The 14,554-nt window shown below is 37.2% G+C and overlaps 1 protein-coding gene across 3 annotated transcripts in view; it reads left to right on the forward strand.

Annotated features, from left to right (window-relative positions):
- The window catches only part of CKAP5 (cytoskeleton associated protein 5), a 107,375-nt gene that overhangs the window by 51,380 nt on the left and 41,441 nt on the right, over positions 1 to 14,554 (forward strand). For all 3 annotated transcript variants that reach the window (XM_004763119.2, XM_004763121.3, XM_004763120.3), the window contains exons 9-16: positions 2,727 to 2,831; positions 5,390 to 5,479; positions 5,602 to 5,766; positions 6,338 to 6,466; positions 6,998 to 7,180; positions 10,059 to 10,172; positions 10,681 to 10,791; positions 11,733 to 11,825. In XM_004763119.2, the coding sequence (XP_004763176.1) occupies positions 2,727 to 2,831; positions 5,390 to 5,479; positions 5,602 to 5,766; positions 6,338 to 6,466; positions 6,998 to 7,180; positions 10,059 to 10,172; positions 10,681 to 10,791; positions 11,733 to 11,825 (990 nt within the window). The remainder of the gene's footprint in view (positions 1 to 2,726; positions 2,832 to 5,389; positions 5,480 to 5,601; positions 5,767 to 6,337; positions 6,467 to 6,997; positions 7,181 to 10,058; positions 10,173 to 10,680; positions 10,792 to 11,732; positions 11,826 to 14,554) is intronic.

Here is a 14,554-nt window from a genome sequence, read left to right on the forward strand (position 1 = left end):
TTGAGTGTTTTGTTTTAGTTACTATTAACTAGTGGCTTAAATTACTATTGAAAATAAATATAAATTGATAATTATAGCTGACCCTTGAACAACACAGGTTTAGACTGCATGGGTCAGTTTACATGTAGATATTTTTCAGTGAATACAGAACAGTACTATAAATGTATTTTCTTTATGATTTTCTTAGTAACATTTTATTCTCTCCAGCTTTATCAAAAGAATATGGAATATAATACAAATATAAAACATGCGCTCATCAACTGTTTATGTTATCAGAAAGACTTCTGTAGTAGTAATTAAGTTTTGGGGGAGTCAGAAGTTATATGTGGATTTTTGACTACAGAGGGGCCGTCGCTGCTGCTAACCCTCAACATTGTTCAAGGATCAACGGTGCTTAAAATAATTTTGTAGGCCTAGATTTGTGGGAGAAGTCCCAGCACTTTTCTTTTTTAAGATTTTATTTATTTATTTGACAGAGAGAGAGATCACAAGCAGGCAGAGAGGCAGAAAGAGAGGGGTAAGGGCGCCTGGGTGGCTCAGTTGGTTGAGCAACTGCCTTCGGCTCAGGTCACGGTCCCGCAGTCCCGGGATCGAGTCCCGCATCAGGCTCCCAGCTCCATGGGGAGTCTGCTTCTCCCTCTGACCTTCTCGCCTCTCATGCTCTCTCTCACTGTCTCTCTCTCAAATAAATAAATAAAAATCTTTTAAAAAAAAAATAAAAAAGAAAGAAATAGAAGGGGAAGAAGGCTCCCCACTGAGCAGAAAGCCCTTTGTGGGGCTCCATCCCAGGACCCTGAGATCATGACCTGAGCCAAAGGCAGAGGCTTAACCCACTGAGCCACCCAGGCACCCCCCAGCATTTTTAATTATAGAATATTTCCCATTATTTTGGTTAAATTAACTTTGTGAGCTATAGCTTCCTTTCCCTAGTCTAGAACAGAGTTGTGGAGATTTTCAGATCTGGATTGAGTCCTCCCCCTGCCCATGTGTATGCTGTTTTTCTTAAAAATAAAGACATTATACCTTGCCCACTCCCATTTCCCTATTTAGAGCAACTTGTTTAATCAAACTGCGATGTTTGACAATGAGTGTTGAAGACAGACAGACCCGGTCCATCACTCACCTATAAGTTCATTCAAACGCTTAACCATCTTGAACTATAACAGATTCACAGGATCTTCTTCAAGACTTTCCATCAGGACCATCATTGTCTAGGGTTCAGCTCCCACCGGTCGTTGCTCTCATGGTGGATATGAGAGCTGTTCTCCCAAGAATAGGAATGATTAATGGCCTTTTTCTTTTGAGCTATATTAAAATACTAGTTCCAAATCCCATCCCAGATTCATTGAACTAAGATTTCTTGGAATGGGGTCTGGCATGTTTTCAGTGACCATCCCTAGAATATATATTTATATGCTAAATATGAAGTCTTGCATCTAAATAATTACTGACTTGTTCTTTTGGTTTAAGAAAAAGAGCAAACATTTATAAATGCCAATAGTGAGTTTAATACAGAACTGAATGGAAGCTTTTTCTCTATGAATTTATAGTAGTTAGGGATTTAACAAAATATTTATTAGGACCCTGATTTTATCCCTCTTATAAGAAAAATGAATTTGCCATAACATGAATTTATAGTGTGAATATGCTTTGGTAAAGAATGCAAAAGCTTTGGAGTCAAAATAGCTGGGTTTAAATCATGTCACATCGCATTTGCTCGCTCTGACCTTGAGCAAGTTAATCTGTATTTAATTTTTGAAGTCTACAAAATTTGATAATATTACCTAGTTTATAGGCTTTTGGTTGAAAAATTAAATAACAAAAGAATTATAAAGCACCTGTAAAATTATGGCATCTAATTTGTTTTTAATAAATGCTAATCTTGCCTCTTAATCATTATACCTTAGCACTTAGGGAGTGCATGTAAGTGCCATCTGGAACTTCCTTGCATACTATGCACTAGGGGTTGTTTAATTCAGGGAATCAGGAAGGAAGCATTTTGCTTATGGAATCATTCTGCTTATGGAATTCAAGATCTTTGGGATGAAATAAAATCCGAGATGGAATCGAAGCATTATTTCCACCTGGGAAAAGAGTAAAGAGTGAAAGCAGGGTGGTGGTATAAATAATGCTGGAGAGAACTCTGCTAAGAGACTCGAAATGCACACTTGACGATCATTAGGTATTTAAAATGGCAGCCGCAAGGCCAGAAGTTCCCTCGGAGGGAAGGTTGCAATGCCATTTGCAACTTAGAGTCCCCATGGACTTCTTGAAGGTACCTGTACCAGCTTCTACTGGTGCTCCTTGGATATAAACATTGGAGCTTTTCCCTGTGGTGTTTTTCTTCTGAGATCCACTGTCTTTTGGCTTTTCCTGCCCCAGAGCAAAGTCAGCGGCCCTGCAGCTTCTCTGCCAATATCAGAGTCCCCTTCTGCAGAGTTGTGCAATGGTGACAACCCAGACTACCATGGATGGAGAGTTAGCTATGTGAAGTTGTGGTTTTATGTACGTGTTACTGGTAGAATTTGAAGATAGGAGACTAAACAGAGTGAAAAGGACGCCCTCAAATTTGAAATAGTCAAGGAAGAATTTTTCCTCTTTTGTAGGAAACAAAATTGGCTATCCATTAGCATAACAGCTTGCAGAGTTCTTTTAAGAATGCATTTTTAGTTCTGTTCTACAGAGTTGTGACTGTTTTGTTTTCCTTTCTTCCCCTCTCTTTGTAGGTTGTTGGAAAGGACACCAATGTCATGTTGGTGGCTTTGGCAGCAAAATGTCTTACTGGCCTGGCTGTTGGACTAAGGAAGAAATTTGGACAGTATGCAGGACACGTGAGTAACACTCCTTATTAGATATAAATTGAGAGCATTACTACTAGTGGCAGGCTAGCTTGCTTTATGATTTAAAACAGCTCTTTGTAAAAGATCTTTATTTATTGGACAAAGTGAATTTTTGCTAAGTTTTATTAATATTGAGCATAACCCCTCACAACATTTCAGTAAAGTTGTTGGTTGTAAATAATTCGTTTAGCTTTATATAGAAAATTAGGTACACAGCCTAAATACTTAGTTGAGTTGATTTGCTTTTTACTTACTTACTTACTTATTAATATTTTGCTTTGTTCTTATAAGATTATATGCAGTATAACAGGATAAAATGAAACTTGCGATAACCACCTGGACAGTGGTTATAAAATATATACAATATATTATATTGTGTTTTCCTATTAAAAAATAATAATTTACTTACATACTTGAGACATTTTATATAGGTTACATTCTTGGTGGTGTATCAATTTAATTTATTCTAAGAAATGTGACTGGAGCCATTTGTGGAGTATACTCTCTTTGTGTACATTTAGAAGCACTTAAGTTTGGTAACAGTTTTAATAAATTGAGATGTTTTCTTTAACTGTGGCATTTGTCAATTGGCCTCTGAATCTGGTCTGAATTACTTAGAATGGTGCAGCATCCTGAAAATTGACCCTACTAAGCTTTAGGGTTGAACTTGCTAGCCACTTGATCATTTGATCACCTAGAATGGGCTTTTAGAGGCTCCTCATAATTTGTAGTCATGTGTCAGTTTTATGTTGTGAAGTTAATGTCTAAGCTCAGTTATGGTATTTGGAGCTCGCTTACTCATAGCATTAAAAATAAGTGCAAAGAACTTAACTGGAAAAAAAATACACTACCAAATAAAAATAAGTTATGACTAACTTGTTACCAGGGAAATAAAAATGTGGGTCCATAAAACCCTTAGACATGAAATTATAAATCGGAATAAAACTATAAGTATTTTATAGCAATAATATTTATTATGCAATACTTATATGTATATATGCAATCCATGCTAATTAGCTTTGGGTCGTTTTCGTGTTACTTATTAGTGTACTTTTTAAAAAAAGAATATACTTCAGTTTCAGTAAGCATAGGGCTCCTTGCTCAGTGGGGAGCCTGCTTCCCCCTCTGCCTGCAGTTCTCCCTACTTGTAATCTCTCTCCCTCTGACAAATAAATAAAAATCTTTAAAAAAACACAAAAAACTATCATATACAGTATTTGATGTCAAGCATGTTAATGGTTCAGGTTTATTTTCTTGAGCTATTTATAAGCTCTCTTTTGTAAAATATATATAAAAATGATCTTGATTTTCAAGTTTATAACTACTAGTATTAAAAAGTCTTTTATATTTTTCCATGGAAACTATATTCCATCTGGTCTCGATCACTTATGTGCAATCTTAAAAAAATTTTTTTGGGTGACTTTGAGCTTTGCTATATCTCGTGGACCTTAAAAAACAACTTTAGGGGCGCCTAGGTGACTCAGTGGGTTAAAGCCTGTGTCTTTGCCTCAGGTCATGATCCTGGGCTCCTGGGATCAAGCCCCGCATTGGGCTCTCTGCTCAGCAGGGAGCCTGCTTCCCCCTCTCTCTGCCTGCCTCTCTGCCTACTTGTGATCTCTGTCTGTCAAATAAATAAATAAAATCTTAAAAAAAAAAAATTTAATTTGCCTGCTAGCACGGTGCCTGGCACTCATTCGATATATTAGGTATTCAATAAATATTTTATGAATTACAGTTGGTTTATAAGATAAAAATTATAAAAATTCCAACTTTATTGATCTAAACTTAGTATTTGAATAAAAGGGTATGCTTCTGATCAAAGTTGTTACGGTTTTTAGTACTGTTTTTTTTTTCTTAGTGTCGTAAGGGGGTGGGAGACTTCCCCAGACTAGTGAAGTGTATCAGAATCTTAGGTGGGGAAGAAAAATTATATACTATACCTGTTCCACTATCCTAAATCCACCTAGTTGAGAATCTTTTTGTCTAAAAAGAGATGTTACTGATAGAAATGGTTATATGGTTGCATGAAGATGTAGATGCAGAAAAAGAATTAAGAAGCACTGCTACCATGGTACAGAATGGGAACCCTTAATTGTTGTGGCATAAGATCCTTGTGCCCTTCAAGAAAGTAGATGACATTTTATCCAACTTAGATGTTCACTTTTTTTCGGTAATGCCAAACATTGTTTAATAATGGCTTTATTGAGATATAAGTTACATACTATAAAATTCACCCCCTTAAGGTGTATAATTAAGTGGTTTTAATATATTCACAAGGTTGTGGAACTCTCATGACCATCTAATTCCAGAACATTTTCATCACCCCCCAGAAAACTCCTCAGCCCATTAGCAACCACTCCCTACTGATCTACCTTTGTCTGTGTGGATTTGACATTTCAGGGAATCATTTAAATAGATCCTATATATGTGGTCCTTTATGACTGGCTTCTTTGAGTTCACATATTTTCAAGGTTCATTCATGTAGCATGCCAGTACCTTGTTTTTTTTCGTTGCCAGCAAAATAATATTCCAGCTATTTGCTTTTACAGGTTGTGCCAACCATTTTGGAAAAATTCAAAGAGAAGAAACCTCAAGTGGTACAGGCCCTGCAGGAGGCAATCGATGCAATCTTCCTCACCGTAAGTCATGAGTGACTCACACATGTGTGCGTACTGACATCTAATGTAAATTTTGTCAGTGTAATATTTTGATTATTCTTACAATGGAGAAAAGCTCACTGACCATGTTTTCTTTTCTAAAGACCACACTGCAGAACATCAGTGAGGATGTTTTAGCAGTCATGGATAATAAAAATCCAACCATCAAGCAGCAGACATCTCTTTTCATTGCAAGAAGCTTCCGCCACTGCACTGCTTCTACGCTGCCAAAGAGCTTGCTAAAGCCCTTTTGTGCTGCTCTACTTAAGGTATAGACTTCTTTTGGGAATTGGGGGAATTTTTTATACTTAGGGAAGTTTTTTTTTCCCATATTAATTATGAACGGAGATTACTTGACTTACGGATATTAGTAGATTATGGTCTTTTGAGGATCAGACCCTCTGTAGCTTTGGAAACTGAATCCAAATTCTTGTACTCTGTGTTCCTATTCTCAAAGAAAAATACAAGTTAGCTTTATGATTCCACTAACTGCTAAACATTTTGTTTCTTATTTGGCCCATACACTGGTTTTCTGCTGGATCTGGCCAAGCACACAGGCATACAATTTGGAATCTTTGAAGATCATTTGCATATGAGGCATTTTAAATAGAGGGTAGGAGGAAAAGGAAATACTTATTTGCTGAATGGATTACCAGAGGTTTCCTTAACCCAAAAAGAATATATGAAAGAGTAACTGTTAGTTGGCAAAAGGAAAGCTACACTTAGCTTCAGTAAACTGTAAAAAGCAAGTTCTTTATTCAGTAATCACCAGTCTGAATTAAAATCAGTAAGACCTAAAATATCTTGGATTAAGATCATTTTGCTTCTTCCGGACCACAGCACATCAATGATTCTGCTCCTGAAGTAAGAGATGCTGCTTTTGAAGCATTGGGTACTGCATTGAAAGTGGTGGGTGAAAAAGCAGTAAATCCATTCCTAGCTGATGTGGACAAACTCAAGCTCGATAAGGTAGGTTAGGGGTAGGATTTTTGTCCGATTTCATTATAATCTATCTCTGTGTATTATGATTTTGTTTCAATTTTGTCTGTTTCATGAAAGTTGGGAAAGTTATTTCATTTGCTAGTGGTGGTTCAGGCCTAGAGTGTAAAAACATAGCTTCTGAGGAATTAAATTTTATTTGAAGCTACCGTGGAGGTTTGAATAGAAATAGCTTTCAGATTATTTAAAAAAAAAAAAAAAAGCTGAGTGGTCAGTTCATAGAGGAGGTAAAAAGAATGTTTTAAGATAAATTTGGTTCTAGTATCTGGAAAATTACCTTTCTAAATATGAATGTTTTCTGTCAGAAATGTAGTTGTATGTTTATTACAATTTTAATTTGTGTAGAAATAAAATGTGAGAAAGTGAATAATTTATTTCTCCTGAAAAGGAAACTTTCTGAATTCTCATATATTTGTGGTTTAGGTGAGTTATTAAGCACTAATGTAGTGATAATATTTCAGAGCTGGGCTTAATGATATTCACCTTAATTTCATTCTCTAGATCAAAGAATGTTCAGAAAAAGTAGAGCTGGTACATGGTAAGAAAGCTGGACTAGCTGCTGATAAGAAGGACTTCAAGCCTGCTGCTGGAAGGACTGCCACTTCAGGGGCTGCAGGAGATAAGGACACAAAGGACATTTCAGCACCCAAACCAGGACCCTTAAAAAAGGCACCTGCTACTAAGGTTAATAGATGAGACAGAAAATATAGTTCAAAAGTTAGAATTTAGTAAGGCAGGATCTGAGTCTCAGGTTCATTATCCTTCCGATAGATTTCATTTGAGAAATGAACTCATTACCACATTAAAAATATAGCAAAACATCCATCAACCAAGAGTGTTCCAACAATACATTTGGTTAAGTAAACTCATAATAGAATTAAAAATGGTAATGAATGTACAGGAGCCCATTTTGAGGGATCATAAAGTATCATTAAATGAAGAAAATGTGGCAAGGCACTTAATATTAATAGTATCACCTTGGTCATTTTGCTAATAAGACTGCTAAATCACATCACCAAGTCTACATACCAGTCAAGGTCATGTACCTTTGTACAAGCATAGAAGAGGGAAATGCCTAAAGATGAATATGGCATTATTTTAAAGAACATTTGTCCTGTGGACACTGAAGCATGAAATTATCTACTATAGATGCAGAAAGCTTATTCCTTTCCTCACCCTGAACCCTAACATGAAGTTAGGGGAGAGAACTGGTGTTTAATAAAGCATTACTTTGGAAAGTGTTTTACCTAAGTAATCTCATTTAATCATCAAACAACCCATGAAATTGGTGTTTTGTGATTCCTATTTTTCCAGAAAGGGAAAGTGAGACTCGGCAAGGTTAAGTATTCTGCACAGAATACTGTGCTATTTTTTTGTTCACTTGTTTGTTTATTCTGTCACCCCACATCATCCCGTAAACTTTAAAGGATAAAGATCTTATCACTGCTCAGTTGCATATGCACAGACGAGTTTCTGGCAGAAGCAGGAACTGGGCACACATTTGGTGAATGGCTAGGGTTGCAGAACTGGGATTTGGACCCAAGTGTCTCCAACTACAGTCTGTGTACTTTCATTCATATTTTGCTGTTTCTTCAGCATTCTCATGTGGGGTTAGCAGCGGTTCCCTTCTGTCTCACCAGCTATTGCCTCTCTAGACAATGACCTGGGCACAGGACCTTAAGGCCTTTTTTTATCTTGCTGAACCTTGCCATGCTGGCTGGCTTTCTCTTAAACACACAAAAAAAATCCTTAAAAAAAAAAAAAAAAAAGTTGGGGAGCAACCTGCTTCATTCTTCCTTTGAAAAGACTTATTACCAATATGTCCTATTAAGCCAGTAAACATATATGTCTGTAAAAAAGAAAGAAAAATAGGAGATTTATTAATTGAGGTACTCTATACAGAGTGCTATTTATTACAGGGAAGGATCCAGAAGAGGTGTTCTGGTTAGTCAAAGAGTTTAGAATTTTCTGTTTTTATGATCAGAAAACAATGAACTCTCTATCAGATTGTTATTACGAACCAGCCAAATCATACTGCTGATAGGAACTGGCAGGTATTGGAGGTTTCATTTGATTAAAAAAACAGGTTTTTTGTTTTGGCTAACTACACCTTAAATGCTCAGATTATGTTCAAGATAACATTGGTTTCAGAGGAGGTCTGGATGTTGAGGACTAATTTGACCCTCTGCATTTTATCTTTTTCTTTTCTTTCTTTCTTTTTTTTTTTTAGGTTTGGGGCATAGTTTAACAAATATCCAAAACAGACAGGAGGAATGATTTGAATAGTGATGTGTGTAGTGATGTGTGTTACCGTATTAACATTACTGCCATTGGCTGTGTGCCTTGTGATAAACTGTGATTTTCTTGTAACCTTTCAAAACTGGATATTTAAATCAAGATGTTTAAATCAAGATATTAAAGAGAGTATTAGCATTTCTTGTAACTTTTCAAAACTGGATATTTAAATCAAGATGTTTAAATCAAGATATTTAAATAGAGTATTAGCAGATAGAAGCCAGTAGGTATAATAAAAAGTACGACCAACTGAAGTGTATTCCAAGATTGCAAGGATGGTTCAATATTAATATTCAAAAACTTAACTAAATTTAAGATTTAGTTAAGAGATAAAAAGAAATCTAATTTCAGACACTGTAAAAGAATATAATAGATTTCAGCATATCTTCATGATAAAAATTCTTAACTACATAGAAATGGTTGGATACTTTGACATGACTAAATACATACAGAGAGATCTATAGACAGCAGTAGACCTGGCAAGCCACAAGTCAATATCATGCTTCATAGTGATGAAAAACTAGTACTTCTATTAAAGTGGGAAGTAAAACAAAAAATGCCTGCTGGCTCCATTATTGTTTAATAACATTCTACAATTAGATAATAAAGTAAAACCTAATATGAGGTAGGAAAAGGCAGAGTTACCACTTTGTAGATCATATGGTCATATACTTGGAAAATAAAAGTAGGCCAGCTGAAGAACTGTTACAACAATAAAAAGATTCATTTCTGTGGCCATCTTCAACATAACTAGACCACTTGCCATTGCCATAACAACCACTCTATTCCTTCAAAATTAGGTAGTTCTACATTGAGTTAATGATATATTTTCCTGTTATTGGGGTATCTTGTAGTGAAGTATTGGGTAGCTGCTGGAAGTTAGGAGCTGTCCTTTACTAGTGTAGGAAAGATTTAGAGGTATTTAAAGGCATCAAATGTTAATTCTCATATTAATCTGTAAATGTAGTATAATTCCAGTCCATTTTCATTTCATTTATCTCTAGCTCATTCTGAATTAGAGGGTCTTCTTACTAATGGGGTCTGCAGATTTCCCCATGGATGGCCTTTAAGAGGTCTACCTGCCCTTGAAATTGCTAAGTTCCCTGGGTACCAAAAATACCCTGTATTTATTTGGTTGAGTAGTCCCTCATTTTAAAACAAATTTTCAGGGAATCTCTGGCCCAAAAAAGTTGAAAAAATGCTGTTCTAAAATCCTAAGTGGTTTAGTTTTGTGTGTGTGTGTGTTTTTTTTTTTAATTGCTCTTAGGCTGGTGGGCCACCTAAGAAGGGGAAACCAGCTGCACCAGGAGGTGCAGGGAGCACTGGAACCAAGAACAAGAAAGGATTGGAGACCAAAGAAATAGTGGAACCTGAGCTCTCGGTCAGTATTTTGCAAAGTGCCTCAAACTTCTAAAGGCACGGAAAGTCAGTTCCTATAAGATTTGAATTCTTTGTTTGTGGAGTTCTACAACATGGTTTATTGAAACTGTGCCTTCATGAACTTGCCCTTTATGGTAGTAGGATAGAAGCCTCAGATACTATAGCAAACCTGTGGAGTGTTCATGTAGTTTGGCCTGGGGTATTTTTACAATCCTTGTTATCTGTTTCCTTAAGCAATTCTTTTTTTTTATTTTTTAAAGATTTATTTATTTATTAGAAAGAGAAAGCAAGAGGGAGCATGTTGCCGGGGGCACGGGGAGGGGCAGAAGGAGGGAGAATCTTAAACAGACTCTGCGCTGAGTGTGAGCCTGACACAGGACTCCATCTCTTGACCCTGAGAGCATGGACTGAGTTGATAAAACTAGGAGTTGGACATTTTGACCGACTGTGCCACCCAGGTGCTCCTCTCCTTAAGCAATTCTTAATTTTAGTGTTTTTGTATCTTACAGGTAGAAGTATGTGAAGAAAAAGCTTCAGCTGTCCTTCCCGCTACCTGTATACAGCTTCTGGACAGCAGTAACTGGAAGGAAAGGCTGGCCTGTATGGAAGAGTTCCAAAAGGTAGATGCATGGGATTGAGTTGGATGTGAAATGTCATTACATAGAAGCAATGAAATTGACAAAAGTGCTTGTCCTGCTTGCACTGTTTCACATCCAGTGAACATGTTTCAGGGTCTTAACTAAAGATAAGTTGGGGGGGGTATTTTTTTTAGCTCTGTAGTGTTTATCTCTCAATATCTGCTTTCTGTGGCTTCTATAAGCTCATAACTTAATACTTAAGAAAAGTAGGCTTAGTCTGAATTACAAGATTTAGATGCATTTTAATATCACGGTATTTGTTCATTAAACTCAGTAGGCAAACAGATAGTTCCACTCAAACCCCTCATCCATTTCTCGGTTTCCCTCTTCATTGTCACGATTCTTGGAAGAACAGACATTATTACTTGGTATGAGAAGCTCCTTTCAGAAATCTGTGTATGGTAGTTCCTTTTGACATTTACTCTGATTCTAATGAGAAGAGTTTGTAGAAACCACAAAAGCACTGGGACTTAAAGCAGGAGACCTGGCTTTCAGTCCTGCATGTGCCACACTTATCAGGTTTAGACCCAAGTTTGTGTATCTTTGAAATTTAATACTTAACTACTTCTAACCTATCCTACTTTGCTATATGTTTTTAGGAAAATCAGATAACTCAAAATATGTATAAGCAGTTTCTGCCACACACTAGGCAAATGCAGTGTTACGGTGATATTCCTTGGAACATATTCTTGTTGAAATTCTGAAATGCAGGGTGGGTGGGTGGAAGAGTTTCAATGGTATTAATATAAAACAACTATGTATCAAATATCCAACTTAAGAAACAAAGCTGTCTAAGCTCCCTCTGTAACATTCCTTGTTTCCATTCCTCCCTCTCTTTCAAGTCACCTACTTGACTTTTTTTTGTACTGCTTCCCTGGCTAATCATTAACCCCTTAACTCTCAGTCTATTATTTTACTTTAAGGCTGTTGAACTAATGGATCGAACTGAAATGCCATGCCAGGCATTAGTGAGGATGCTGGCCAAGAAACCTGGATGGAAAGAAACCAATTTTCAGGTAATTTTATTTTAATTAACATACAATGTATTATTTGCTTCAAGGGTACAAGTCTGTGAATCATCAGTCTTACACAATTCACAGCAATCACCATAGCACATATCCTCCCCAATGTCTATAACCCAGCCACCCTCTCCCTCCCCTCCCACCCCCAGCAACCCTCAGTTTGTTTCATGAGATAAGAGATCTTATGGTTTGTCTCCCTCCCGATTCCATCTTGTTTAATTTTCAGGTAATTTTTAATTGGGAATTTTAGTATCTTTCATTGAGGTAATTTACATCGTATCATCCTATGGAGTGAGAGAGGTATAGTTTTGGTAATGATTTTTAGACTTTTTTTAAAAAATCAACCAATGTGTCATCTAATTTGAAATGTAAACAGTGGAGTATGTGCATTTTGATTAAACACAAAAGTAGATCTGTGTAACTGGGAGTTTATGTATATGGAAGTTTTTTTTTTTTAAGGTTTTATTTATTTATTTGACAGAGAGAAATCACAAGTAGATGGAGAGGCAGGTAGAGAGAGGGGGCGGGGAGCAGACTCCCTGCTGAGCAGAGAGCCCGATGCGGGACTCGATCCCAGGACCCTGAGATCATGACCTGAGCCGAAGGCAGCGGCTTAACCCACTGAGCCACACAGGCGCCCCTTTTTTTTTTTTTTAAAGATTTTATTTATTTATTTGACAGACACAAGTAGGCAGAGAGGCAGGCAGAGAGAGAGGAAGGGAAGCAGGCTCCCTGCTGAGCAGAACACCCTATGCAGGACTTGATCCCAGGACCCTGGGATCATGACCTGAGCCGAAGGCAGAGGCTTTAACCCACTGAGCCACCCAGGCGCCCTGGAAGTGGTATTTATATGTTGTTTGTGTAATTTACATATATGCATTTTTCTTCCGGTTAGTTAGGCCTAGAAGCCCCCTAATCTTCACATATGCAAGAGAGGGATAAGCCGGGAGACAAGTTTCTTTTTTGTCTGGATAAGAGATAAATGATCTTTAAATTGCCAGTGAAAAATTACCACATAGTTTAGCATAGTAACTGTAATAGAGATAATAGAGATGAAATTTAACAGTGCTGTTATTAGTCTAAAGAGTAGGTGTAAAGGGAGGTATAAGAAAGTGATACAGGAAGGAAAAGGAGAAAAGTTTCCCTTTCCTCTAGATATTCATACACCTAATGGAAACAAAAGTTTGAAATATGTCAGGTTTATTTTTGGCATCCCGCTGGTCTCTTTCTTGCTTCTCTTCTGCCACCTCTTGTTGTCTTTTTAGGATCCTTGGCTTCCTCGCACACTGTGTTCCCGTAGCACTGTTCCAGCCCCTCGAACATTCCATCCAGCCCCACAAAGCCTCCTCTACCAAGAGGTTCTTACGCTGCCCTCCTCCCCTACACACTTTTAAAAGCCCTCTTCGTGCAGTTACTTAGGTGAAAAAGTATACCTGATTAGAGCTATTACTCTCCTATGTGTTAGATCGATAACAAAGGATAATTTTATATATATGTATTTTTCTTTATGACAACTTTAAACTCACCGTTTTGAAGTGTAAAGCGTAGCAGTTCTTAGTGTATTAACAGAGTTCTGGAGCTCCTACCACTCTATAATTTTAGAATGTTTTCATCCGGAAAGAACCCCATACCCATCATCAGTCACTCTCTTTCTCCCCAAATTTCTTCCTGCCCCAGACCCTGGACAACTGTTACTCTGTTCTGTCTCTGTGGATTACTTCTCCTAGACATTTCATGTGATGAAGTGTCTTTTACTTAGCATAATATATCAGTGTTCACCTCTTTGGTAGCATGCATCAGTTCTACATTCTTTTCTATCGCTAAATAATACGCCCATGTATGCATATAGAACATTTTATTAACCCATTTATAAGTTGAAGGGAATTGGTATTGTTTCCACTTTGTGGCTGTCTCTTTGAACATTCATGTACAAGTTTTTGTGTGAGCACATTTTTTTCTTTAAAGATTTATTTATTTATTTTAGAGAGGGAGAGCCTGTGAGAGAGGGAGGGAGGGGAAGAGGAGAATAGAGAGAATCTCAAGCAGACTCCCCACTGAGCATGGAGCCCAACACAGGGCTTGATCTCATGACCCTGAGATCATGACCTGAGCCAAAATCAAGAGTCGTACGCTCAACTGGCTGAGCCACCCAGGGGCCCCTGTGTGATCATATTTTTAATTCTCTTGGGTACGTACCTAGAAGTAAAATTGCTGGGTCATATGTTTAACTATGTTTAACTTTTTGAAAAACTGCCAAACTGTTGTCCAACGTGACTTTTTACCATCTTACGTTCATACTAGTAGTACAAGAGAATTCTAATTTCTGTACATCTTCACCAGCTCCTGTTATTTAAATGTTCAGATGGCACAGAGAGAAATATTGAAGGCCAGAGGGGTCCCAAGAGCCATACATCTGCCGCCATCACATTAACACCTTTAAATGGTTTTCATATCTTCTTCATTCTTCCACTTAGAAATCCACAAGTTCTTTAACTCTCTCAAGTTCTGTTGTGCGTATGTGTCCATGAGGGTTATAGTTTTTTATGGGCAATGTTAGTGGGAATTCTGAGTGATACAGTTAGTTTGGTCATTTATTATATATTTCAGGATGTGTATTCAGTACTATATAACAGGATAAAAATTATTTTGCTTCTTTGTTTTTAACTTGTCATTTTAAGGGCATCTTTATGGCTTAGTAGAGCATGAGGCTCTTGATCTTGGGG

Source organism: Mustela putorius, unplaced genomic scaffold (assembly GCF_011764305.1).
Source record: "Mustela putorius furo isolate JIRA1106 unplaced genomic scaffold, ASM1176430v1.1 tig00003859_pilon_pilon_pilon, whole genome shotgun sequence".
Classification (NCBI taxonomy): domain Eukaryota; kingdom Metazoa; phylum Chordata; class Mammalia; order Carnivora; family Mustelidae; genus Mustela; species Mustela putorius.